Here is a 27,629-nt window from a genome sequence, read left to right as displayed (position 1 = left end):
GTCGCCATGTGCTTGGCTGGCCCTTGATCCACCCACCCACTGCTTCCGTCTTCCCTCCCCTCACCACTTCCTCCCAGCCATCTAAGCAGGCTCAGCAATAAACAACTCTAAAGTTCATCCAGTAACGCACTTTCTTCAGCTCCACAGAAAACCGTAGCGGGGAGCTATCCCTGCTGCACCATTCCTTAAACCATAGCAAGCCAGCTTCATCTAAGTCCAGTCCACTAGGCAGCTCCCTCATCAACATAACCACCACTAAACCCCTCTGACCGCTCCATCCTCAGCTCAGCAGCTTCCGATACTGAGACAGGAAGAGAGAAAGAGAAAGAGAGGAGAGGAGAGAGAAGAGAGAGAGAAGAAGAGAGAGAGAGAAGAGAGAGAGAGAGAGAGAGAGAGAGAAAAAGAGAGAGAGAGAGAGAGAGAGGAGAGAGGAGAGGAGAGGGAGGGGGGGGGGGGGGGGGGGGGGGGGGGGGGGGAGGGGGGGGGGGGGGAGGGGAGGGGGAAGGGGAAGGGAAGGAAGGGAAGGGAAAGGAAAGGAAAGGAAAGGAAACTCCTTCAGCTTTAAGCAGCACAGCCCCCTGGTCGCCACCTGCCTCTCTGGCCAGGCTGTCTTAGCCTTCTCTTTAGCAGCTCCTCGTTCTCAGCCAGTCCCTTAATGTGGGGGTTCCGTGGGAGCTTGTTCTACTACTGGACATGCTCTGAGTAATCTCACTCAAATTCAGACCTCCAACTGTCCTCCTCCTTGGGGGGTGGGAGGTGCTGGGGACCAAACCCAGGGCTTTGCACATGCTAGGCAAGCTTTCTATATGGCTAAGCTATGTTCCAGCCATCAAGTCTCTCTTCTTGACTGCAGGCATCCATGTCCAAATACCCCTCAGAGGTCTCCACAAGCACCTAAAATTCTTCACGTGTCCAAAACCAAATCCATCAGTTCCTCTACCAACCTCCTCCTCCTGTGTAACCTTTCTTTCACCTTGAATGTCCTGGTGGCTCCTCCCTCAATCCTCACACCCATCACTACATTTGTAAATGCTACCTCCCAAACTGCTTCCAGCTACACTGCATCCTCTACCTCTCTGACTCCTTAATTCAAGCTGGTATCATCATCCCTCCTCTGAAAATGTCAACAGCCCAACCAGCCACCTTCCCACTCTTGACACTGCAGCAAAGAAAGAACATCTAATCTCATCCTTCCCGAGGAGGTCTGAGGAGATGTCCCCATAGTCTCGGGCATGTGACTACTGGGTCCCCAGTTGGTGATGTTTGGATACGAATAGGAAGTGCCCTTTTGGAGGAAATAAGTCACTAGGGGCGGGCTTTGAGAGTTTAAAAGACTCCCCATTCCCAGTTCACTCTTCTTGCTTCCTTTTCTCAGTTCAAGATGCAAGCTCTCAGCTGCTGCTCCAGCAGCCACGCCTTCACTCCACCCTCGTGGACTCTAGTCCTCTGGACTAGAAAAGTACTAACATACTCCTTCGTTCTACACTTCTTGCAGAGTAGTCCAGTGTCCAAATACTATGTCTAAAGCCTTTCAAGATGTCTAGAGCAGTTCTTGGCTAAACTTCCAGTTTTGTCTCTTGCAGCCATTCTAAATGAGAACTCGTGTTTAAAAACTAGTGAGTCCTCAAACCACCTAATGATGCCCCTCAAGGCTTTAGAAAAACAAAAGCTGAATCTGAAAAGATGGCTCTTCCAGTGAATTTGGTTCCCAGCAGCAACCTTGTCAGGTGAGTCCCAATCATCTGTAACTCTGGCTCCTGAGGATCCTATGCCTCTAGCTTCTGGGAGCACCTGCATTCACATTACATATATATATACACACACACACACACACACACACACACACACACACACACACACACAAATTAATAAATCTTTTGTTAAAACACCAAAGATGTTTAAAATTCTGCTTCCCACAATTAAATCATTATGTCTCTTTTTTTAAGATTTTATTTTTAACTATGAGTAGATGAGAGGAGGCAGCATGTACCATGTGGGTGCAATGCCTGCCGAGGCCTAGAGGGCGCTAGATTCCTCTGCAGGTGGAATTACTATGCAGCTATAACCCACTCAACATTGGTGCTGGCAACTGAATGAGCACTATCACCTGTTAACCACTGAGCCATATCTCCATCCCCAAACCATTATGTTTCTATAACAGCAGAAAACTCTGTGTACAGCGAGAGGGGGAAAAAAACCAGTGTATAACATATAATAGTCCTAAAACAAGCAGAATGTCACACACATCATAATACATGATGCAACCGTATGTAGTATGTACACTGCAAAGTGCATTTGTCTGTGTTCAGAACCAAGGCTTCAATGAAGTCTTCAATGTAGCATGGGTAAGCACTGCCAAAAACACCTCAGATTCATTCTGCATTTAATTTTGAAGCAATTTTTGGCCCTGGTATGTTCAGAAACCTTTATTTACTGTTGGTAATTTTTTATATAGTTTTTATTAATTCTTTTGTAAGTTCCTGTATATTTACACTATATCTTGGTAATATTCGCTCCCATCATCCTTCTCCTAACTCTCCCAGGACCTTCCTACCATGTGCCCCTCCAGCCTTCACGCCCTCTGCTTTGCTAGTTTATTAGTTAAGAATTTTATAAAATGTGTTTTGATCATATTCTCCCCTTCCTCCACTTCTCATCCCTTCCCTCTTCACCCAACTTTGTGTCCTCCTTTTAACACCTATTTGTAAAGCCATCAAGTACAGTTTATACAGCCTATATACTCTTGGGTATCTAGTCTCCACTGGAAGTTGATCTAACCACCAGGGGCCACACCCTTAAAGGAAACTGATTCTCCCTACAGCTATCAACTACCAATAGCTTCTCAGCTTGGGGCAGAAGTTCAGACCCACCTCCCCTCTCTGTTGGAATTCTGTCTGGCAGAGCTTGCACAGCTTTTGTGCATGCTGTCTCAGCTGTTGTGGATTCCTATGTTCCTATGTGACTCCCTTCTGTGTCCCGAAGGTTTCCTTGTAGTCATCCACCACCTCTATGGCTCTTACAATCTTTCCATTTCCTCTTCTACCAGGATCCCTGAGCCTTGAATGGAGCCGGTGAGATACAGATTATCCTGTTTGGGGCTGAACATTCTGTATTCTCTTATAACTGCAACTTGGTAAGGTATTGGTCTCTGTACTAATCACCATCAATAGAAAAAAGGGGAAAAAAAGCTTCTCTGGTGAGGAGTGCACTAACCTCTGAGAATAATGTAAGTCATCAGGAGTTCATTTTACCTACTGAGTACAATTAATATTGCCCATATGAGCATAAGCAACTGGCCCATGAAGAAAACACATACACAGCAGCCATACACACAGTTGCCAGTACCTTCTCATCTGGTGGTGGAGCCTCATGAGCTTCTCTATCCAGCCCGGAATTATTGACTGGCTTAATCTTGTACAGGTCTTGTCCAAGTAACCCTATGACACTAAGTTTATGAGCTACACTAAGCCATGTCCTGTCCAGAAGACAGCATTTCACAGTGCTCCTCCCATCCTTCGGCTCTTACACTTTCCATCTCCTCTTCAGCAATGTTCCCTGATGTCCCACTTTAGGCTGAGCACACACAGTCACTTATTCTCAGCACTCTGAGCAGTTATGAGTCTCTGCATTGACTGATGCCTACTGCAAAAAGAGCAGTCTAATCAAGATTGAGAACAGCACTGACCTATGGGTTTGGTGGTTTGAATGAGATGCTCCTCACAAGTCTTAGACATTTGAATACTTGGTCCCCAGCTGGTAGAACTGTTTGGGAAGAACATCACTGGTGGGGGGGGGAGTTTTGAGGTTTCAAAAGATTCACCATTCCCAAGTACATGTATGTAGCAACCTCGCCTTCTGCTTTTAGACCAAGATGTGAGCCCTTAGTTCTTTTTGCTGCCAAGTCTATGCTCTGCCACCAGGGACTCTAACCCTCTGAAACCAGAAGCCCAAATTAAAAGTTTTCTTTTACAAGTTGCTTTGGTCATGGTATTTTATGACAGCAATAAAGAAGTAGCTAAGACAATGGATATAAACATAACTATCTAGGAGACAGTTTGACAACATGCCCATTTAGCAAGACAACAGTATCAGGTCATCTTCACCAGGTATGAATTCTCTCCTATGGAGAAGGCCTCCAATCCAATCACAAAGCTTTGGTTACATCTATACTGGTCATGCCACTACTGCACCCAGGCACACATCTTGCCTGGCAGGTTAGAACTGTAGCATTTCTTCCCCAGGGGCCTACATAGCACCTTCAGCATTATAAAAGCTACCCAGCAGCTAAGAAGTTCTAGGTCAGGCCCAGCTTCATTTCTCTATGTCCTGCAAACAAGTGTGTTGAATCTTACATCTAGTTATGGTGGGTAAACAAAAGCAATGGCCATAGCCTATGCTGTTTTGGTGGCCTTTGGAGCCTCCCTGACAAATAACTCACAGAAAGTATCCCATAAGTAGCCTATGCATAGCACTGAGATATTCATTTAATTTTTTTTTTTAAAGAAAGATAAGAAAAGCAGAATCTCACTCTGTAACCCTGACTGGCCTCAAACTCAGATCTGCCCCCCTGTTTCCCAAGTCCTAACATTAAAGGCATATGCAATCACACTCAGCAAAATTCTCATTTAATAACCATGTCTTCTGGGGAAAGCACTGTCTGCTCATGCAGGGTACCAAAGGTTAAAACTCCTTTGAAATAAAAGAATGAATGAATGAATGTTTGATTAGCTTATAAATTGGATCCCTATAAGGCTTTTTCATGCATCTTTAATTTTGGTCAACCTACTCCCCATCTCTTCCTCCTCACCAGCACCACTTAAGCCTGTAACCCCAGTACTTCAGGCCCCTACTTTCCTATCCCATGTTCTGCTATCCCCTCTCCTGTCATAGGCCCTTTCTAGCTTCCTGGCACTACAGACATTCCAAATTAAACATACCAATCTAAATATTCAAAACTAAGATCCATATAGAAGAGAGATCAAGTGATATTTGTCTTTCTGGATCTGGGTTACCTCACAGCATAATATTTCCCAGATCCATCCATTTTCTTGCAAATTGCATAATTCCACTTCTCATTACAGCTGCATAAAATCCCACTAACATTTCATTATGCGCTCATCGGTTAATGGATGTCTGAGTTGATTCCATTTGTTAGCTATTGTAAACAGGGCAGCAATGCACATGCACATGCAAGGATTTCTGCTGTAGGATATGAAGTCATTTGGTATACGCCCAAATGCTACAGTCCAAATGAACTGTAAAGTCTTAACATAAATCCTTCCTTAAATAAATATATGGAGGATGGTAAGCTATTCTTTGGCCCTTATTCTACATTAAGTGGCACAAATTTCTATATGGTTTTCAAAGCAGCCAATTTATCATGCTTATCACACTGGCCCACTGCAGCAACACACATGTTAAAAATGTCTCAGTCATCTGTACAGAGGATACAGTGTAAATGAAAGTCTTGTCTTATACCATCCTCCCAACTAGATTTACATTTTGTTCATGAGGAGAACCCCAACACAATTACAGAGAACACAGTTAAAAACCACTGCACAAAACCTGGCACAGTGGTCCACCCTGTAACGCCAGCTGTTCTGGAGACTGAGGCCAGACAGAAGGAAGAGATGGCAAAGAGGAAACCAGTACACAACACTACATCTCTGGCACTAATCAGTACTGCTCAGGGACAAATCTTATGAGAGAGGAGGACCATCCAGGTACTAAATCCTGGTCAGCCCCAAACGCCCAGAAACTGCCTGGGTTCTCATTCAATTATGAAAACAAGAATTGGGAAACTGATGGTTCCGCTTGTATACTCCACCTACGTTTCACAAGCTTAATTGTTAACTGAAAAGTACACAACAGTTTATAACCTGGAAATACTTCATCTGATGATCTAGAGCCTGCAGCTAAAACATAAAAGTATGCAGATTCCATTATAATATGGAAATGGCTGAGGAGGTCTGGAGAGATATTTCAGCCTCCCTTTTAAAATTATCAAAAGACTCCAGGAATGTGCTCTTATTCTGTATAACTTCATTAACTCTTGACAGTAAGCATTCATCTGTCTCCTTCAACTCAATGGAACATAAACTCCATGTTGGGAGGGACTTGGTTTATTCACTATCTCCCTTGTCTGCCTCCCATGGTGAAGAAGAACCTGAAAATTCAAGGCTCTTGGAACTAAGTCTCAGCTAAGCATTAACAAAGTTAGGGAACATTTCCAGCCTGATAGAGTCCCTAGGTGCATCCTCGAGCAGGAATTTCTGGATATAGACTGTGGGACTTGACCTCAGCAGCTCTCGGTGTGCCAACTCCCAGGGAAGCTAGTTCGAAGCAGTAGTCTCTCAATCAGAAGGCAAGGAGGACAGGACTGCTGCACTGAGGCTTCCAGTAGGTATGCTAAGCCCTGAGACATGGGCTAGACAGAAATCTCTCAACAAGCTACACAGGGGAAGCAAGGGAGGCACTAAGCTTTTCCTACATGACAGCCCACACCATCTAGCCCTGCAGTTTCCATCTATCCTGAGACCAGAGGACAAATGTCAAGAAATTTTCCAAAACACCACCAAAGCAACAAGCAAATGAAAGTGACTCATGCTCAGAGTGCTAATATTGGCAGTTCACTAAAACGGTCTTCCTAATGACATCCATTCTGAAAGCACATTAAGAGAGATGCACTGAGCATAAAACAAAACCAGCTACAAGTGACCTTCTAAACAAGACACTCCATCTCAGGAAGAGGACAACATGGGAATGAGACAAACAGCACGAGCCATGTGATCCTGGGAGAAACCAACTCATCTTGGACTTCATCTTTTTCGTCTACAAAAAAGAAAATTCCTACTTCAAGAATAATTAGGTGAAATATGGCTAATTTTTTCCAAGTAGCAAGTTGAGACCCACTAGGTCTTGAAATTAGTTTAGTGGGTCACAACTAACACACACACACACACACACACACACACACACACACACACACACACACACAAGCACCAGAAGGCAGGCTGCTCCCATGAGAGAGGTCATCAAACAGAAGATGTCACACAGGAGCCTCCCCACAGCAGCCAGCCTCCTTAGGGACAGGGAATGCTCTGTTTGGTCTGATGCTGTTGATGGTATGTGCTTAATTTATTAAAAGTCACTGTGAAATTACCATGTGTGTATGTCTGTTACAGTCAACAAAGATTTACAGAAAGAGTAGATACGATAAAATCAAAGAGCAGCAAACTTAACATGTTCACAGACAGTAAGATTACTGTTTTGCAGCTGGGAGGTGGTGGCGCACGCCTTTAATCCCAACACTTGGGAAGCAAAGGCAGGCAGATCTCTGTGAGTTCGAGGCCAGCCTCATCTACAGAGGCCAGCCTGACCTTCCAGAACAGCCAGGGATGTACTGTTTTGTGAAGCTTTTATTCCCAAATAACATGTACATGGAAGCAGACATACACAGATGCAAATCCTCGTGTTGGGGGCCAACAAGGGTGTTGGCAGAGGACACCCTTTATTACAATGAAAATCTTGGGTTTGAGGGTACAGTTTAGCAGAAGAGCACTGGGGTAGCATGTGCCAGGCCCTGGGTGTGATCACCAGCACCACACCCCAGCCCTGCACCACACCCCAGCCCTGCACCACATCCCAGCCCTGCACCAGACCCCAGCCCTGCATGATACAATGCACTCTGAAGGACAAGCCTGTATTCACTGGCAGGCTCACCTGCACCACGTGTCAGAAGCCGCCTTCTCTGCATAACCCTCAGGAGAAGAAAAACAACCAACAAGGCAAAGGTTCTGTCTGAAGACCATCTCATCACGTTCAAGGACTTTCTAAAGAGATGAAACCGAAAGGCAGCAAGACAAACAGGAAGTCCTGTGTTGGAGACATAGACCAGAGCCCACTGGTCTCAATGTCCTCGAAGTTACCACACGACAGGGGACCCAGCAGCAATGGAGGACTAAGAGGAAAGTGGCAGTAAACGGTCCCACCATTCCCTCTCCTAGAGGGAACAAAAATACCTAAGTCAATGTCACCACTGAGGTACATCTTAAAACGGCATTTCACTTTAAATCTATGTTTTGGTTTTGTATTTAATACACTCAGTTAACGTGGACATTTTGGTAAATTTTAACTGGAAATAATATTTAAACTTTATCTACTAACCTACCCAGGAACAATAACTGATGTTCAAAATTACATTTTTATTAACTTAGGTTTTTAATTACTATTCTGTGGTACGTCCAAACACTGACTATTTGAACTATTTGACTTTATTCATTTCTTAAATCCTAAGTCCTCTGGAATAAAATCCTTGGGTGTGTTAATGAAGCATTAGCACAGGCACTGCAGCACTAAAATAAAACACTGACAGGCCCGTTTTCTTTGTGCTTCCCAACACTTCGGTCACTAACTGCCCCCTAGATCAAAGGACTGCTTCTCACTGCCAAGCAGCTGTTACTTCCCAGCTGACCACCACCAACTCCACCTCAACCTCCTGCCAAGCCACACATGCTAGGACCTCGGTCCAGCCATCTGAGAGGAGTTCATGACTGAGTCTGCAAGAGAGCCAAACCTGGGAGTCGAACACACATACACACACACACACACACACACACACACACACACACACACACATACACACAACAATTGCAGAAATCTAAGACCATCTGCTGAGAGGATGGCCGGAGATGCCAACTAATGGAGGTGTGGACGTGATTTCCACAGATGAAAGGGGAAGAATAGAGATGGAAATGGGCTGGAAGAGTCCAGAGAGCTTCTCAGAAGAGGCGGGGCTGATGGGGTCTCAGGAGACAGGCTCTGTGGTACATCATTTCACACTGCTCCAGGATGCTCCCGCTTCCAGTAGGCAAGCCTCAAGGAACTGTAAGCACTCCCAACACCTCCGCTCCGCAAAACTGGGTGCAGAGGAAGCTGGGGTTCTCCTGAGACACTCAGAAGCCTTCCTTCCTTGGGAGGCTCTTTCACCAAACCCGAGGAGAAAACTGACTTAGGAAGTGACGTGTTCTGCAAGACCAAAGGGGAGAAAGTGGACCAAGCCCACATACTCTGCAGCCCCTTCCCAGTTAAAGTTTTCCTGGGACAACATACAGAGACAAACACACAAACTTCATGAAGATATCCTTAGTATGGTCTCAGTCTAAGCTTATGTAGAAAGTAAAAGTCTTGTAACTCAAAACCCAGTCAACACTGTAAATGAATGCATAGGAAAATCCTCACAAAAAAAATTCACATAACAGAGAAACCATCCATTCTGCAAAGTATACAAAATTTCAAATGTGTAGTCCCCAAAGCTACTGACATTTTGAAGCTGGCATTAATAATATGTTCTTTGTGGCAATACAATGGAGAAATACTTCCCTTTAAAAAAAAAATGAGGGGCTGGAGAGATGACTCCATGGCTTAGGAGCATGTGCTGCTCTTCCAGAGGACCTGAGTTTAGTCCCATTTGTGGGTGTGGCTTACAACCTCTTGTAACTCCATCTCAGAGGATCCCACATCCTCTTGTGGCCTCAGGTACCCTCACTCATCTGACATTCACTTACACACAAATACCTATAAAAATAAGTAGATAATTTTAAAATAGAGGTCCAACATTTAACTAAAATGTCTTATAACGCCTTCAATTAAGTCTTTTCTTATAATAAAGTATCACTCTACCCTTTTTTCAGCCTAGAGCTTGACTATTCAGAGTCCACAGGTCAATTAAAGATTGACAGCAACACAGATACTGAAGGAACCCATACCATCATTGTGATTTCACCCAAACCAGAACACTAGGGAGCAGAGGGTGTGTCACCCTGCTCATGATCCAGTCACACACCGTCACTTCCATACCCAAAGACAGTGGCAGCTCTGGTCCTCTGCTGCTTGATGAGTAACACACTTCATTCATTATAGTGGCTGCTCTTAGGGTGGGGTTGGGGGAGCCAAGACAGGTATTTGCACACTCATGTTGAAAGCAACACTTTTCACAACACTCCCTGTACTGCAGGACTCCTACATCTTTGAAGGACAGTCTAGACTTTGTCTTTCAGAGGCTATAGGTAGAGAATTTCCATTGGGCAATCAATCACCTATGACTGGAAAGGCTTGATCACAAAACGGAGGAGTGTTATTGTTTTCAGACAACCCATGCTGGCCTCAAGTTCACTATGTAGGTGAGGGTGACCTTGATCTCTTGATCCTCTCATCTGCCTCCAGTGCTAGGATTCCAGTGTGAGCAGGAATATGCCTCCAAACCTAGCTGGTTCGGGTATATATAGCTTCCATACATACTGCCCAGCAACTTTCTACATTACTTGCACCACCTTATACTCCCCAAACAATGCATTTATTCTGCATATTTGTTAACTCTTAGTACTTTCATCCCCTTTTCAATTTTAGCCATTGAGAAGGACAGTTTTATCATGGATTTAAATTTTCAGTGTTCTGATGATATTGATATTAGATAGAAAAATCAGCACTTCAGATGATCAAACCGTAAGAAAAAGTATTCAGGGTTAGAGAGATGGCTCAGCAGTTAAGAAAGCTTGCTGCTCTTATAGAGGACCTGAGTTCATTTCCCAGCATCCACGGTGAATGTCTCATAACTTGCCTAGAACTCCAGCTCCAAGGAATCCAACAACCTCTTCTGGCCAATGCAGGCACAGACACATGCACACACAAGCAAAATAAAATCTTTTTTTAAAAAAAACAAAAACAACACTTAGCCTGGTAAATGCCTTTAATCCCAGCACTAGTGAGGGAGAGACAGGCAGATTTCTAAGAGTTCCAGGCCAGCCTGGTCTACACAGTGAACTCTAGGACAGCTAATACTACATAGTAAGACTATTTCAAAAAGAAAAAAAATCTTACAGAAAATTAAGTTCATTATATTATAATAAATACCCAATATTAAAGAGCCAGAGGATGGATGTGCCTGTAGTTGAAGCTACTTGCAAGCCGAGCAGAGGACCTGTTAGAGCCCGGGAGTTCAGAGCAAGCCTGGACACAGCAAGACCACACCTCTTTTGTTTCAGGTTTTGTTTGTTTCTTTGAGACAGGGTCTCACTATGTAGTCCTGGCTGTCCTGGAATTCTCTATGTAGACCAGGCTGGCCTCGAACTCATAGAGATCTGCTTGCCTCTGACTTGCAAGTACTGGGATTAAAAGGCATGCTGGCTTTTACCACACATGGCTAAGAACACATATCTTCAAAAAAATAAAAATTTAAAAATATAAATATGAAATATTCAAATATACCCAATAATTTCAATTATTTTTCTGCATAAGTTTGATTGAATCAATATTCAAATAAAGTTCAGAAATCATTAATATTCTTTAAGTCTGTCAATGTGACAAGTGATTTTACCTTCCCACCATCTCTACCTTCCCCTCACACTCCCTGTCTCAAGGGGAAGTAGAGTATCTCTGAGCCATTTATTTACAGAAGCACCTAGGCCATTAGTCCAGTGTGTTTTTCAGAGTATTCTTCTGTCCTTCAATTTCCTGTCAATTAGTCTTTACAACTAAAGTACGGATCACTTGCAAGTGAGATTTTTCTAAGAACACTCTCCAGTCAGAAGCTACGGAATATATCTGGCTACCTCTATGACAGCACAATTACTTCTCATTCCATTAATTCAATGTGGGCTGATGCAGCTCCATTATTGTTTTGGTAGTAATGGAGACTGAACCCAGGGTCTGACTACTCATCTACAGTTCCCCAGGCCCTAATACTCTATCACTCCATTGCCACTTTCTATAGAGACATACTTTCCCTAATCAACTACTTGGTTGCTCTAAAGTTCAGTGTGGTGGCTAGTTTTATGTCAATTTGACACAAGCTAGGGTCATTTTGGAAGAGGGAATCTCAGTTAAGAAGATGTCATCTTGCCAGGTGGTAGTGGCATGTGCCTTTATTCAATTCCAACACTCAAGAGGCAGAGGCAGAGGCAGGCAGATGGAGCTCTGTGAGTTCCAGGCCAGCCTGGTCTACAGAACTAGTTCCAGGACAGCCAGGGCTACACAAAGAAATTCTGTCTTGAAAAACCAAAGGAAAAAAAGAAAAAAGAAAATGCCTCCAGCCTGTGGTGCATTTTCTTGATAAACAGTGCTACCCTTGGGCTGGTAGTCCTGGGTGCTAGATACAAAAGCAGGCTGAGCAAGTCAGAAGGAAAGACTCCTCCACGGCCTCCGCATCAGCTCCTGCCTCCTGGTTCCTGCCCTGTGTGAGTCCCTGCTCTGACTCCCCTCGGGATGGACTGACTGTGAGGTGGGATGCAGGCGGAAACCAACCCTTCCTCCCTTGCTTTGGTCACCGTGTTAGACGACAGCTGAACCCTCACTAAGACTCAATCCTACTCCTGCGCTTTGGGTCCCTGTTGTCACTGTTCTGTTGTTTGTTTCACTGTTTCCAGATGGGTCTCTCTGTAGCCCAGGCTGTCCTGGAACTCGCTATGTAGACCAGGCTGGCCTCCAACTCTGTCAACTCAGAGAGATCTGCCTGCCTCTGGCTCCAAGTGCTGGGATTAAAGGCGTGCGCCACCACACCCAGCAACACACACACACCAATTCTTAAATCATGGGTGTCAACTCCATATAGAGCAGTGGTTGGCAACCTTCCTAATGCTGCAACTTTTTAATACAATCCCACATGTTTGGGTGACCCCCAACTATAAAATCATTTTCATTGCTACTTCATAACTGTAATTTTGTTATTTGTCATAACTGCTACATATAAAGTGTAATGTAAATATCTGATGTGCAGGATATCTGATTTGACCTCTGTGAAAGGGATATTCGACCCCAAAGGGGTCACAACTCACAGGCTGAGAACCGCTGATACAGTCACCCAACTGAATATGGTCTCATATTTGGCAACAGTAAGAGCTTTCTATGGGAGGAATAACCAAAAATTCTAAATCAAACACATAATGAATCCAAGATGTTTGTGAGAGCATTCCCACACTTTGCACAGCGTGGGGCCCTGGTTCTGAGCACAGAGAAAGGGTACTTTGCACACGTACACTATCAAAGCACCTAGCACCAATGAACAAGCAGTGCCTGAAACTCTTGGCCCAAATTCCAGGCAACTGTGTTGTGGATTTGAAATGTCTTTACACACAGTTTTCTGTGCTGATAGAAGAATAGTTTAATTATGAAAAGCACAGACTCAATATGCTGTTGTCACTCAATAGGTATTAAATTGGTTTTAATTTAATTTAATTGTACTAAATTCACTTTGTATATCTTTATATTGTATTGTGTTAGAATATTTGATTTTAAAAACAGCTGTATGAGTTGCTGACTTAGGTTTCATAAAAAAATTATTAAATGAATTTTGGCTTCAGATCAATTTCCAACAATTTCTGCCGTTTGAGAGATGGCTCAGTGGTTAAGAGCACTGGTTGCTCTTCCAGAGGTCCTGAGTTCAATTCCCAGCAACCACATGGTGGCTCAGAACCATTTACAATGGGATCTGATGCCCTCTTCTGTCATGAAGATGTACAGGAAGACAGAACACTCACATACATAAATAAATAAATTAAATAAATAAATAAGTCTAAAAACATAAGTAAATAAATAAATCTAAAAAACATAAATAAATAAATCTAAAAAAAAAAAGAGTACTTGCTGCTCTTGCTGAGGACCTAGGGTTTTGGTTTCCAGCACTCACATGGCAGCTAATAGCTGTCTGTAACTCTAGTTTCCAATGATATATTGCCCCCTTCTGGCCTCTGGAGGCACTGCATACACATGGTGCATAGACATGCAGGGAAAATACTCACGCACAATTTTTTTTTTTTTTTTTTTTTTTTTTTTTTTTTTTTTGAGACAGAGTTTCTCTGTGTAACAGGCCTGGCTGTCCTAGAACTCACTCTGCAGACCAGGCTTTCTTTGAACTCAGAGATCCACCTGCCTCTGATTACCTAGTGCTGGAATTAAAGGCATGTGCCACCATGCCCAGCAGTTTTTAAACTTAAGATTTCCTTTATGGTTTTCTAACTTTGTGTGTATCGATGTGTGGGTAAGTGCCAGAGGCCTCAGGCCCATCAGAGCTGGAATTCCAAACAGCTGTGAGCCACCTCATGTGGGTGCTGGAAACCGAACCTGGGTCCTCTGCAAGAGCAGTGTGCACTCCTAACCACTGAGCCGTTACTCCAGGGCCCCCAGAAGAGAAAACCTTAAAAAAAGGAAGGCAAGAAACTAAGACAGCAGGTAAAGCCACTTGTTACCAAGTCTGACAAGTGAATTTGATCTCCCAGACCCACATGATGAGAAAGAGAATCAACTCCTGAAAGCTGTTCTCCGACACCACACATACACCACGGCTGGTACACTCACACTCACACACACACACACACACACACACACACACACACACACTCACAGTAAATCATAATATTTTGTTTGACTTTTGAGATAGGGTCCCTCTACCACATAGTTCCTGCTGTCCTAGAACTCACCATGTAGACCAGGCTGATGTCACATTCACAGATCTGCGTCTCTTTCCCTCAGAGCGCAAGATTACAAGATGTGCCACCATGTCTGGCTTTTTGGGATGGGTTCTGGGTACCAAACTCAATTCCTCATGCTCATGTAGGAAGCAATTTGATAGCTAAGATATTAGGGATGGCCCCAATCCCTAAAATAAACTTACAAATTTAATTAAATGCTTGATTTGTATAGCTACTTTATTTACCTATATACCCAGAGTCAGGTAAAAATTCCTCTGGAGAAAAAGGGGTAGCCTGTTCAAAAGTATGCTTCATTCAGAGAACAAAAGAATGCCTCAGAACAATAATAATAATATGCCCTCATTCCCAGCCCACTGTTAGATGGCAAATTAGTACAGTGCTACAGTATAAAGCAGGCAAGCCACCCCCAAGGCTGCACTGTAATCACCAGGCTATAATACGTCTCTTGAAAATCAAGAAGCAAGTGAAGGAAAGATTACACATTGTGGAATCTACCAATTTCCTGTAGAAGGAAATGCACTCATTGTATCAAAGGCTTAAACAATGGACATCCTTTTCTGGGTCAGTAATTCTAAACAAAAGAATCTTCCAAGAAGATAATGCACGAATAAGAATTTAGTGTTGTTTTTAATCACAGCTCTCATATAGCACTACTTCTAATAGCCAAACCAGTTTATTAGACTAAGGCTCAGCACACAACACAATGGCCTATCGCTATTAAAATGAAGAAGGATGGGGCTGGAGAGATGGCTAAGGGGTAAAAGTACTTGCTGCTCTTGCAAAAGACCTGAGTTTGGTTCCTAGCACCTACATGGCAGCTCATAACCTCCTATAACTCCAGTTCTAGGGGATCCAACACTCTCCTCTGGCTTCTACAGGTTCCTTCACATATGGGGTGCACACAAACTTATGCAGGCACATACACATAAAAATAATAATCTTTTTAAGTTTAAAAAAATGATAGTAAGGGCCAGCAAGACAGCTCATAAAGGAATGGCACCAGCCACCAAGCCTGGTGGCCTAAATTAAGTCTCCAAAATCCACAAAGAGAAAAGAAAAAACCAAGTCCCGCAAACTGTTCTCTGCCACATACACAGAAATAAATAAATATAATAAAAAAAAAATATGTTTTAAGGATGCCAAGGAGCTGAAGAGATGCCTCAGTAGTTGAGAGCCCTGGCTGCTCTTGCAGAAGACTCAGGTCCAATTCCCAGCATTGATGTGATAGCTCACAACCTTCTGTAACTCCAGTTCCAAGGAATCTGAAACCCACTTTGGGCCTCTGCAGGCATCAGTCATGCATTTGGTACTCAGATATGTACATGCAGACAAAAAGCGCGCGCGCGCGCGCACACACACACACACACACACACACACACAAACAAAAATAAAATAAAATTAACTAAATCTTAAAAAAATACTGAGTTAAAAATCTCAATATTCAAATTACATTTTTAGAAAAATGGGGAAATCATGAGTCATAGAGTAGCTGTATACATAGAACGCAACAATGTGTAAAGTATCTAAAATGAAATGACTTATATATCAAAATATTAGAGTGGTACCTAAAGCAGAATTAAGACCTTTTCTCTCTCTCTTTTTGGTGCTTCTACAGTAAGTATCTTTATCTTCATCTGTTTCTTCATAATCATGAATAAGTTTGAAACACTGTCTACAAAGAACCGTAAGGGCATTGTTTCCATCAGCACAAAGAGGAAAGATAACTCCTGGCCACTATTTCAGTCACACAGCGGCCTCCACAGGAGCTGAACTGTGCTTGGGTCTCTCATGGCTTCACAGATTTTATTCGGACATATACACATTCGTTTGTTTCTGTAATACAGGCCTGAATCGTTTCCACTGAGAAAGCGAGATGTAAACAAGCCAGAGTGGAAGAGGATGACAGGGAAAGCTACTTTGGAGGTTGGGGCCAAGGACCAAGATCAGTGACAGAGGTATCCAGCAGGAGGCACCAGGGGAGACACAAAGGACTCTATGCTTGGTTCCACAATTCACAGGGTGGCTTCAGAAGGGCTGGAGAGGCAAAGCACAGATGGACCTGAACAGCAGGTGCTGAGAGCCAGGCCTGAGGAGCCAGAGGAAGCTCAATGGGAAGAGTTTAAAGGTGAAGGCCTCGAGTCCTGAACTCCTGGCAATGTGCCAGGGCAGCAGGTAAGAAATCCAGGAAACACTGGGTCAGAACCGGAGTCCCAGACTGGGCAGAAGAGCAGAGGAGATACACAAGACTAACAGATTTCTTTTTAATAATATAGATTAACTTAGTGAGTGTGTGCGCGCGCGCGCATCATGGCACACGTATGGAAGTCAGAGGACAATTTCCAATAGTTGGCTGTCTCCTTCCACCATGTGGAACTCGGGGATCAACCTCAGGTTGTCCGACTTGGCAGCAAGCTTATCCACTGGGCCCAAAGACTAGCAGATTCAAGCCTGAGTAACTGAGGAGTAAAAAGCTGTAGGCACAGGGTCATCATAGAGAACCCGACAAACTCAGAAACCAGACAAACCCAGTCTGCACTGCCAGAAGGCCGGAGGAACACATTCAGACTAGGAAACGAGGCGGGGAAGACACAGCTCCAAAAGTCACTAAGTTGGGGGTGGGGAGGTGTGTATGACGGGCATCTCTGAGTATCCAAGACTCAAAAACACAGCAGAGCCTGCAGATCCTAGGTCCCAGAGGCCTTTTCAAACTCTCAGCCAAGTCTTCAGGACATTCAAGATGGCTCTGTGGGGACCCTACTGCAAAGAGGTTGATGCCACAGGCCCCAAATCAAAAGGACATCGGATCTTGGCAAGACAGGCCAGGCCTTTGCACAGGTACCAGCAGCCCTCGGGAGCTCCACAGCTTACCATGGAAGGGGGTGTGTCTCTGGAGAAACACAAGCAGGAGAAAGGCGCCTCCCAGAGCACCCTTCCCTTCCAATCCTGACCCAGCAAGCTCGGCCACTGAAATAACACGATAAAACTGAACTGTCTTTTTGAGGTCGGGCAGCTCTGTGGACCCAGTGCCATCCCTACTGTTGGATAAACACGAGGTCAAAGATCAGTGACCCCACGGGGAAGGTGGCTAAGGGGGCAGGGGCACCTGACCACTCCCCCAATCAGACAGCTACTACAGAACAAGACTTGGGAAGCAGAAACTCTGCGTAATGCCAGGAACCAATCAGTATTCACTCAACAGGACTCTGGCGAACTTAACAGTCAAGAGCCCAAGTCTCCTTTCCAAACTGGAGGAGTGGCTGTTCGTTAACCCCACAGCCTCCTGTGCCAATCAAGGACTAGAAACTGTCACAGCACAAGCACGGGCAAACAAGCTGTATGAAGGAATCCACTCAGCCTATGCAACGTCACAATGACAGACAATTATGAAAACGAGAAATATGGACACAGATGCTTTAAACGAGCTAAAGAATGAGTATTTGCACTGTGAGATGTATGACAAGAGTCACTTTCAATGAGTTTCTCACCTGGGGACAGTGATGCATGCCTATAATCTCAGCACTTAGGAAGTAGAAACAGAATGATCAAGAGTTCAGGGCTACATAGAACCATAGAGGCTATATATATAGTATGGAGGTCCCTAGGGCGACTGTGGCTTATAATAAATTTCGGTTCTACTCAATTATTGAAAAAAAAAAAATAGCCAAATGAATGGAAACACATGAACTATGAACCAAAGGCTGAGGGGCCCCCAGCTGGATCAAGCCCTCTGAATAGGTGAGACAGTTGATTGGCTTGATCTGTTTGGGAGGCAACTAGGCAGTGGGACCAAGTCCTGGCTCATTGCATGAGTTGGCTGTTTGAAACCTGGAGCTTATGTAGGGACATTTGGCTCAGGCTGGGAGAAAGGGACTGGACCTGCCTGGACTGAGTCTACCAGGTTGATCGCAATCCTCGGGGGAGGACTTGTCCTGGAGGAGGTGGGAATGGGGGGGGGGTAAGGGAAGGGGGTGGGAGGGGGAAGAATAGGGGAACCCGTGGCTGATATGTAGAACTGAATGGTATTGTAAAATAAAATAAAATAAAAAAAGAGTTCAGGGCTAGCTTGAATGTCTCAAAAAACCAAGGGCTTGGCCTGAGAGATGGTTTGAACCTGAGTTCAAACCCAGGAACACACATAGAAGTGGAAGGAGAGAACTGACTCCACAAAGCTGTCCTCCAACCTCCACACACTCATTGTAGGGTGTTTCCCTACCTACAGATACACACACAGACATACACACACACACACACATATACACACAGAGACATACATACACACACACACACATATACACACACACACACACATACACACACACAGACATATATACACATACACACACACACAGTAATTTTTTAAGGGCTAGGGGTATAGAATACTACATACATACATACACACAAAATAATTGTTTAATTTTTTTTTTAAAGGGCTAGGGGTATAGAATACTTGAAGTGCAACCATTATGGCCTGGGTTTGACCCCCTGCCAAAAACAAAAACAATTATTTAAATCAGAAAAGAAAAAAGATCACTGGAAATCAAATTGGTATAGTGCCTGTGGACATAGGTCAGTTGGTAGATGACCTACCTAGCATGTATAAGACCCTGGGTTCCATCCCACATGTGAGCATGAGCACACATACTGGAACTAAACTATAGATATGACCCAGACATACTGATATCAACATCAACCAGAGCCACCAAGTATATTAGAGCCACAGGCAATGTACAAAGCTGACTGGAAGAGAGAATGTTCTGGGAGCTGCTGACACTGATGACTGATGAAGCTAGAACACATAGTTCTGATGCTTAGTCATGCCAGCCAGCACTTCCTCTAAGAGCCTCACACACTGCCCTGAGTGGAGTTCTGTGGTGGCCAAGGCCAAACTGAGTTCCACTCAAGGATGCCCCGGTGGCTACTCTCAGGGATGGACTTCAAAATATAAAATCAGAGAACAAATGACTGAGAATTGTCTAATCTACTCTCTCCCTCTTTTGTTTGTTTTTGTTTTGCTTTGTTTTTTGAGACAGTGTGTAACAGGCCTGGCAGTCCCGAACTCACTAAAGCTGGCCTCAAACTCAGAGATCTGCCTGCCTCTGCCTCCCAAATGCTATGATTAAAGGCCTGTGCCACCACTGCCCAGCCTGGAGAGGCTTTCCTGACCAGGAATAAAACTCAGGCCATGGGGATTAAAGTGCCAAACCCTAACCACTAGACTACCAGGGTTCTCCCCAACACTCACTACATACACTGAAACCAGACTTGCTTTTACATTTTACATTTTAAAAGATGATTGTGCAACTTTTTATTTATAACTACATAAGAAAATTAGGCAAGTAGTGGCACATACCTTTAATCCCAACACTCAGGAGGCGGGGGATTTTTGAGTTCAAGGTCATCCTGGTCTACACACTGAGTTCCCAGACAGCGAGGAATATATAGTGAGATTCTGTCTCAAAAAAAATAAATAAATAAGGAATAAAGAAAAACATAAAACTTAGGCTTTTTTTCCAAATCAAAACTCATCAAAATAGGAACTCCTAAAGACTGTAAATTAAAGCATTAATCCTATATTCTTAAAGACATCATTTTGCAGCATAAGAGAAAAACTTCACACTATCAACCCCTCTACATCTAACTAGCTATGTTACTTAAAGAAATATGCAAATGCATGCAGAGTATTTTAAATGAAATTAGCTTTGTGGGAAAAAATGATTTAAGTAGTCATAAATTGGGAAGTACCTGAGTCTTTAAAATAAAATAATATTGTTTTACCAACATAAATACCAGCAAGATGGCTCAATGGGTAGAGGTGTTTACTGCCAACCCAACAGCCTAAATGCAATCTCCGGGATCCGACAGGTGGAGGAAAGAACCCATTCCTCAAGTTATCCTCCGACCTCCACAGGTGCCAATGCACGCCTCACACAGGATGGCTCAGCAGTCAACAGCACAAAGGACCAGGGTTCAGTTCCTAGCACCTACACGGCTGCTCACAACCATCAATAAATAATTCCAGTTCCGGGGGATCTGATGCCCTCTTCTGACTCTGTGGGCACACATGCAGGCAAAACACCGATACATATAAAATAATCTTTTTTTTTTTTTTTGGTGTTTGTTTGAGACAGTTTCTCAGTAAAACCATCCTGGCTTTTCTGGAACTCACTCTGTAGACCAGGCTGGCCTCAAACTCACAGAAATCTGCCTGCCTCTGCCTCCCAAGCGCTGGTATTAAAGGCATGTGCCACCACTGTCCAGTAAAATAATCTTTTTTTAATTATAAAACTAGATATAAATTGTGCTTCCAAAAACCTAGTTATAGCTCTTAAAATAAGATTTCAGTAGTTTATTCCCAAAACCTACGAGAAAACCACTTTAATTATTCAGGAGAGTCTTGAAGTATATCCTGCTAATGCTATGGAAGAAGGTAACTACAACCCAGACCTGGTGGCACAAGCCTGTAGCCTACCCATTCTCAGGATGCTGACGCAGGAGGAGCTCAACTTCAAGACCAGCCTAGTCAACTTAATGACACTCACTCTCTGATGAAAGAAAAAAGTAAAAAGAGGACTGGAGATATGGCTCAGCGGCAGAGCACTCCTAATGTTCCTGAAGCCCTGGGATCCACTTTTCCTGGCACCAAAGAGCCGAAGACTGCACAAACTAACACCTAGTGTCCTTCTACAATTAAAGTGTGCCATTTGAGCACTGAAAAATTCATCAAGAAAATGAGTTCAAAACAGGTCACAAAAGGCCAAGCAATATTCTAAACATCACTTGAAGGTTTAAATGCATGCCAAAACAAGTCATAATAATAATAATTGAAACCCCCAAAAAATCGACTTGAACCAGCAGCAACAGTAGCTGACATGTTCTGACAATGCACCACACTTGGGGTATACCCATGCACACACTGAATCCTGAATCCAGTCAGATGACTGGAAGCACATGCAGTTTCACCGCCTATAGTTTAGGGCTTGACAAACTGACTTAGAGAAGTGGTCAGTGGCAGAGCCCAGGCACGAGGTAGATTATTTGCAGTTAAAATGAATTCTCCTTTCTAGCCAGATGTGGCATACACCTGTAAGACCAGTCCTGGGAAGGTAGAGACAGAAGGACTTCAGTTCAAGACCAGCCTGTGTTACGCAGCAAGCAAGTCTGAGATCAGCCTGTGTGCCAGCAGGGAACACGACAAGACCCTGTTTCAAAATACATACATACATAGGTGGATCAATCAATAACTTGCTACCTGTCTATACTAACTTTATCCATCCTGAATGGAAGCCTTTGAAACAACTAAAGCTGTAACTTTCACACCATTGCAGCATCTAAGTAAAGCAAAAACCCCAGAACCTTCCATTTAAGTCCAAAACAAAAGTCTCCCGAAATGCCAAACCAAACATTTCTAGTGTTTTGGTCCAAGTTTCATCCTTTTTGCTGAGAAAACATGGCCAGGCAGCATAGAACTGTGCTAAATCTTAACTTCCAAGGGTCTTAGTTTGGCAACTGCTTTGGGACTCTAGATCCCAGAGAACATTTCCTTTATTAGCAACTGGCTTTGAGAATTCCATTCTCAGATGCTAAATATAACGAAATACCTTCTGACTTTTATAAACACATTCTCCAGCTTATTTTGATCGTGGTGATTGTCTACTAACGAGACGGATTTGCAAACAGTTTAGCAACTGTAACATTTTGAGGAATCTTTCAAAATTGTCCTTTAAAGAATTGACCTGAAAAATGTTCCCTGGATTCTTGTACTATGAAGTAACAGAGCTCAAATTCCATAATTTCATCTCCCTAAAAAGGCACAGAAACACAAATAAAAACAAATCCTTTTTAAAAAAATAAGATTTTTAAAATTTTACTACATACTCATCAAAAGAAAATAATGTATTACACTGTTTCCTAAATGTACTTTATTAAAAATATTTTTATTGTTTGATTTTTATTTTTTAAATTCCATTTTTATCTTACTAAAATAATTTGTATTTTTTTATTTTTATAAACCCCATACAGAACCCCATAATAAGTAACCATTACCCTGCATCAGCTAATTGCCTACAACAATCTTTTAAGCAGAATGCATCACTGCTATATTTTAGGGAGCATATACCTAGCAGACCTCACAACCACAAGCCTCCATCGCTGCACACGTGGTTTAAACGCACTTGTAATTACTAAGGCTGGACAGCTCCTCGGAGCTTCTCTCTATAAAATATGGATGTGAATGGCAGAATCAACGGGCACTAAATGTTTTGGGAATGGCGCCAACGAGCTGGGGGAGTGTAAAAACTGCTTCACCTACTAATATCACAGTGGCTTTGTCTTATCTAGTTATTATAGTTAACTTTTAGAGAGAGAGAGTAACTGTATTCCACCAGCTATCAGGCTCCCCCTCAAAAACAAATAAACAGAGTTTCTCTATGCAGCCCTGACTATCCTGGAACTTGCTCTGTATACCAGGGTGGCCTCACCCAGAGGATTCAGATCCTCCACCTCTGCCGGGACTCTGCCCCTCTAGGCCCTCTTCTCCCACTTCTCATACCTCCTGGGTCGAGAACCCCCATTAACTTTAAGCATGCAGTCACCCTTCACTAGACAGGGTCACAGGGTAGCCTTCAAACTCACCAGCGAGTATCCAAGGTGAATACAGCAGCATTCTTCAGGGCCAATCTACCATACCACAAGGGGAAGATTAGAGATTTTTAAGTACTGTCTTTGCAAGATCCTCCTAAGTCTGGACCTCAGCCCCAAGCTTTCTCCAAAGGGATAGAGAGTTCTCCTCTGATGATCCACTGTCTACAGTAGTAACAGTTATTTAAGCCCTTTATCTTTCATCTGGAACATTCTTCCTAGTAAAATTACTGTTGGCATACTGTCACCAAAGCTTACGCTCATTTCCTTCCTGATGTTCTCTCTAACCAATTCAAACATAGCCAAATGGTACAAGCTGGCTGGGTGGCTTTAACTCTAGCACAGGGTAGGCAGAAATGGATGATGTCCAAGCTAGCCAGGGCTTCATAGAGAGATTCTGTCTAAAACCAAACCAAAGTTCAGAGGACAAAAGTGGGTGCTGTAGGGCTTGATGTAAAAAAACCAGAATGGGGGGAGGGGGGTAATACTAAGCCAGGCATGGTGGCCCACACCTTTTATCCCAGCACTCGGGCGGCAGAGGCAGGTGGATCTCTGGGTTCAAGGCCAGCCTGATCTACAGAGCCAGTTCCAGGACACCCGGGGCTACACAGAGAAACCCTGTCTCAAACAAACAGTCTCATCAGAGGAAACGCGGCAAATGCTCCAGTATTGAAGACAGGCTAGAAACCGTCAGAAGAACCCTTATTTCCTTATCAGCTTGTGGGCTTAAGAAAGCAGCTGCAGGTCACCAGCTGACAACCCTGAGCTAACCAGTCTCCATCATTCTGGTCCAGGATCCCTCACCATGTTCTACCCTTCATCACTGATTCTGACCACTGCTAAGTCGGGAAGCACAAACGCTGCCATACAACGTCCACAGTAACACAACCACTCTCCACCTTTCTCAACTTCTCCACACAAACCTTGCACTTTCAGTTAAAGGAGCGCCCCCACATTGGTTGTGTCCCTGCCAAAATGGCCTCCTCCTTACCATCTTCCTTTACCCCATCAATGCCCACACTTGGCGCAGTAAACAAACCCACCATTGGGAGCACGCACACACCTGCTCATTAACCCGGACGGCCCACGGCGTGAATCTAGATGCCTCCCTGATAGAACCCAACAGATTTCATGTTTTAATCCATCAAATTCAAGAATGGGTTTTAACCTCCCAGGGGACAAATGCTGTGGCCTGAAGTCTCCCCCACTCCCCCAATTAACAGCAGCATTTTTTTAAACGAGCGGTGAGCTTAACATCGCATTCACGGGGCGCCAGGCAAGGTCTGTGGGGTGTCCAGTCTCCACATTAGGAAGGCCTAGGGAAGGCGTGGACACCCCCCAGCCCCCAGGCTACTCTCCGCGCCCACAGGCGGCTGTCGCCACGAGCGGAGGACGCCGGCCGACCCTCTGCGCAGCCCAGGCCTGGTGCCTAAGGCCGCGACAAAGGTCAGAGGGCGAGGCAGCCGGCACCCGCGCCCCTCTCCGCACCCCACTCCCCGACCCCGCCGCACTCAACGACGCCTCTACCTTGTCCTCCGGCGGTGCGTCCTCGCGGACAGCCCTCTGCCGTAGCTCGGTCATGCTGGGGACCCCGGGACGACGTCACCCAGGGCGAGCAGCGCGGTGGCCGCGGAGGTCGGCTCAGCGCGCACGGCCTCTCCGCGGGCCCGAGCGCCTCGCAGCCCCGCAGTGCCTCGCACAGCCCCTGCAGCCGCGCCGCTAGCCCCGAGCCCGGCCCCGCCCAGCACCGCTGCCGCCGCCCTTGCCGAGAGAGGGGAGCCGCTGCCTGCCTAGCGGCCGCTGGCTCCTCCTCCTCCTCCTCCTCCCGGGAAGCTGTAAGCCAGCGCGCACGCGCACCGCCGCCATCTCGGCCCGGGAGCCTAGACGCCAGGGGGCGGAGCAGCGGGACCGGGGAGGCGGAGTTCGAGGCGCTCATTGGACAACGACGGGAGGGAGGGGCACAACGAACCAATAGGCGCTTGCGTCCTACCGCGTGTGCCCGCGCAGGAGGTAACCCGTTACTGGGGTGGGGACGACAGCGCCTCTCAGCGGTCGGGATTGGCCAGCACTTGCGGCTCTCAGAGTGGAGTCCAAGTGGAGAGCCCAGGTGGACCTCTGAACAGAAGACATCATAGCAGAGACGAAACCCAAACTTCAGAGCACGTTGCCTTGCCAAGCCGTGGCTGCTAGTAAATTAGTGAGCACTGATTCTGTCTAGGCACCGAGCTCAGAAATCGCTTTGGTTTGTCGCGTTCAAATCACATGCCTTTTTTCTTCCGAGCACAAATGAAGAGACAGAGACAAGCGGATCTGATCTATGTAGCCTGTTCCAGAGCTACACAATGAGACCTTGTCTCAAAACACACACACACACACACACACACACACACACAAAAAAAAAAAAAAAAAAAAAAAAAAAAAAAAAAAAAAAAAAAAAACAAAAAAAATACTGACAAAAAAAAAAATGACACAGTAATCCAGAAAACAACCAATGAGACACAAAAAATATAAAACAAAACAAGCAGCGTACATGGTTAAGCATTGCTAACTCAGCGAGCATAATCAGCTGAACCCATCTGATGAGTACTCAGCCTCCATCTGAGAACAAGACACTGAGGATCCGCGATGATAGCTTCTTGTTTGTCTTCTATTTACAGCATGACCCAATAACTGCTCATTTATTTATTAATAAGAACTTTGAAGATTTCTGCTACACACACACACACACACTTGGAAATGGATAGATATGATTTTTGCAAGTAAGATCATCCAAAGTATTACAAATTTCTTGTCTTAAGTCTTTGTCTCATTTTGTGCTGAAGATAGAACCCAGGCCTATCTTATGTTAACAAATTGTACCAGTGAGCTTTTCCTACAATTGATTATTGGAAGATCTTTTGGCTGACAGGAATGTTTTCTATGGCTCCCCTATAACCCTGATACAGCCTAATCAGTTGATGATTTTAAACTTCTAAAGGAAAAATATTTAGCTGGAAACTACAAAAATAACTAGTAAGAATTAGAACCTGTGGCTCAGAGGTTAAGAGCACTGTCTGATCTTCCAGAGGTCCTGAGTTCGATTCCCAGCAACCACATGATGGCTCACACCCATCTGTAATGAGATCTGGTGCCCTCTTATGGCATTCAGGTGTACATGAGGGCAGAACACTGTATACATAATAAATCTTAAAAAAAAAAAAAAAAAAAAAAAAAAAAAAAAAAGAATTAGAACCCAGATGTTTGTTACCAAAATCACACTGTTCTCCTGGGCTGCCTGAGCTCAGTAACACTGGTATTGTGCCAGCATTGCCCTGTGCAAACCAGGGGCTCCCAGTCCTAAACCATATTGTAATCTAACAGTAAGAGGGCTTCGCCACAGGCAAGATTCAGTTTCCTAGCGATTTTGATCTGAGCTGTGAGTTTTCAGGAAATATCTGAAAAAAGACATTAATAGCACTGGTCTCTGTGAGTATATTCTGAAGTTCTTGTTAAGACGATTCAAAGTGACAGTAAAATATTTAGACAGCCTTCAGAACCTCTGAACTCTGAATTTTGTTTCCTGTTGAACAGCTTTGCACAAATACTTGGGTGCTCTTGTTGCTTGGCTGGTTGATGTTTTTGTTGGGTTTGGGTTTGGTTTGGTTTTGGCCTTCGGACCACAAAAGCTGTTCTGTCTTGTCTCTAAAAATAAACATGCAGATGATAATTTTAAAAGTCTTATAAATGCTTTGGAGTCTGTGTGAACACCAGTTTGACCTACACCTTTTGTCACTGCTTTATCAAAGTATCTAAAGGACTTAGAAGAGCATCAGTTCAGAGTGACCACATCTATGGGACAAGTAAAGGTATTACTATGCAGAGCCACACCTTTTGGGTACCAATCATGTAGTTGAAGAATGCTGCATTGGCCTGTACAAGCTCAGCTCTTCCATTTCAAGCCCAGTCTAATATAAGAAGGCTAGAGGGCTAGGGATGTAGCTCAATTGGTAGAGTGCTTGCCTAGCATCCACAAAGCCTTCGTTCAGCCCCCAGCACCACACAAACTGGGTGTGGTGTGAGGAATACCAGTATGTGAAAGGAGAATCAAAAGTTTGAAGTCATCTTCATCTATATAGTGAGTTCAAGTCCAGCCTAGAATACATGAGACCCTGTCTCCAAAACCGAAATACGAGGCTAGAGAGACGGCTCAGTGGTTAGGAGCACCTATGGGTCTTGCCGAGCCATTTGTTTGATTCTCGGCACTCACATGGTGGCTCACACCTGCCTGTAATTCTGGTTCCAACTTCCTCCCGAGGCCTCCAGGAGCTCCTGCATGCACATGGTCCACATGCACACATAAACCCATGCAGGCCCACACATACACAAAAATAAATATTTTAAAAAATAAAACTGAAGGCAAAAAAAAAGCCAGGTAGTGGTGCCACACACCTTTAATCTCAGCAATCAAGAAGCAGAGGCAAGTGGATCTCTGTGAGTTCGAGGACAGCCTGGTCTACAAATCGAGTTCCA

General features: G+C 44.3%; 1 protein-coding gene across 1 annotated transcript in view; it reads right to left on the bottom strand.

The window, feature by feature from the left end:
- The window catches only part of Cds2 (CDP-diacylglycerol synthase 2), a 50,391-nt gene extending 25,382 nt beyond the window's left edge, over nt 1-25,009 (bottom strand). Inside the window, exon 1 of the mRNA XM_028878624.1 lies at nt 24,648-25,009. Within this exon, the coding sequence (XP_028734457.1) occupies nt 24,648-24,701 (54 nt within the window). The 5' untranslated portion in view covers nt 24,702-25,009. The remainder of the gene's footprint in view (nt 1-24,647) is intronic.
- Between the last annotated feature and the right edge of the window lie 2,620 nt (nt 25,010-27,629).

Source organism: Peromyscus leucopus, chromosome 4 (assembly GCF_004664715.2).
Source record: "Peromyscus leucopus breed LL Stock chromosome 4, UCI_PerLeu_2.1, whole genome shotgun sequence".
Classification (NCBI taxonomy): Eukaryota; Metazoa; Chordata; class Mammalia; order Rodentia; family Cricetidae; genus Peromyscus; species Peromyscus leucopus.
The sequence above is the reverse complement of the archived record's forward strand: the minus strand, read 5'-3'. Positions and strand labels throughout refer to the sequence as shown.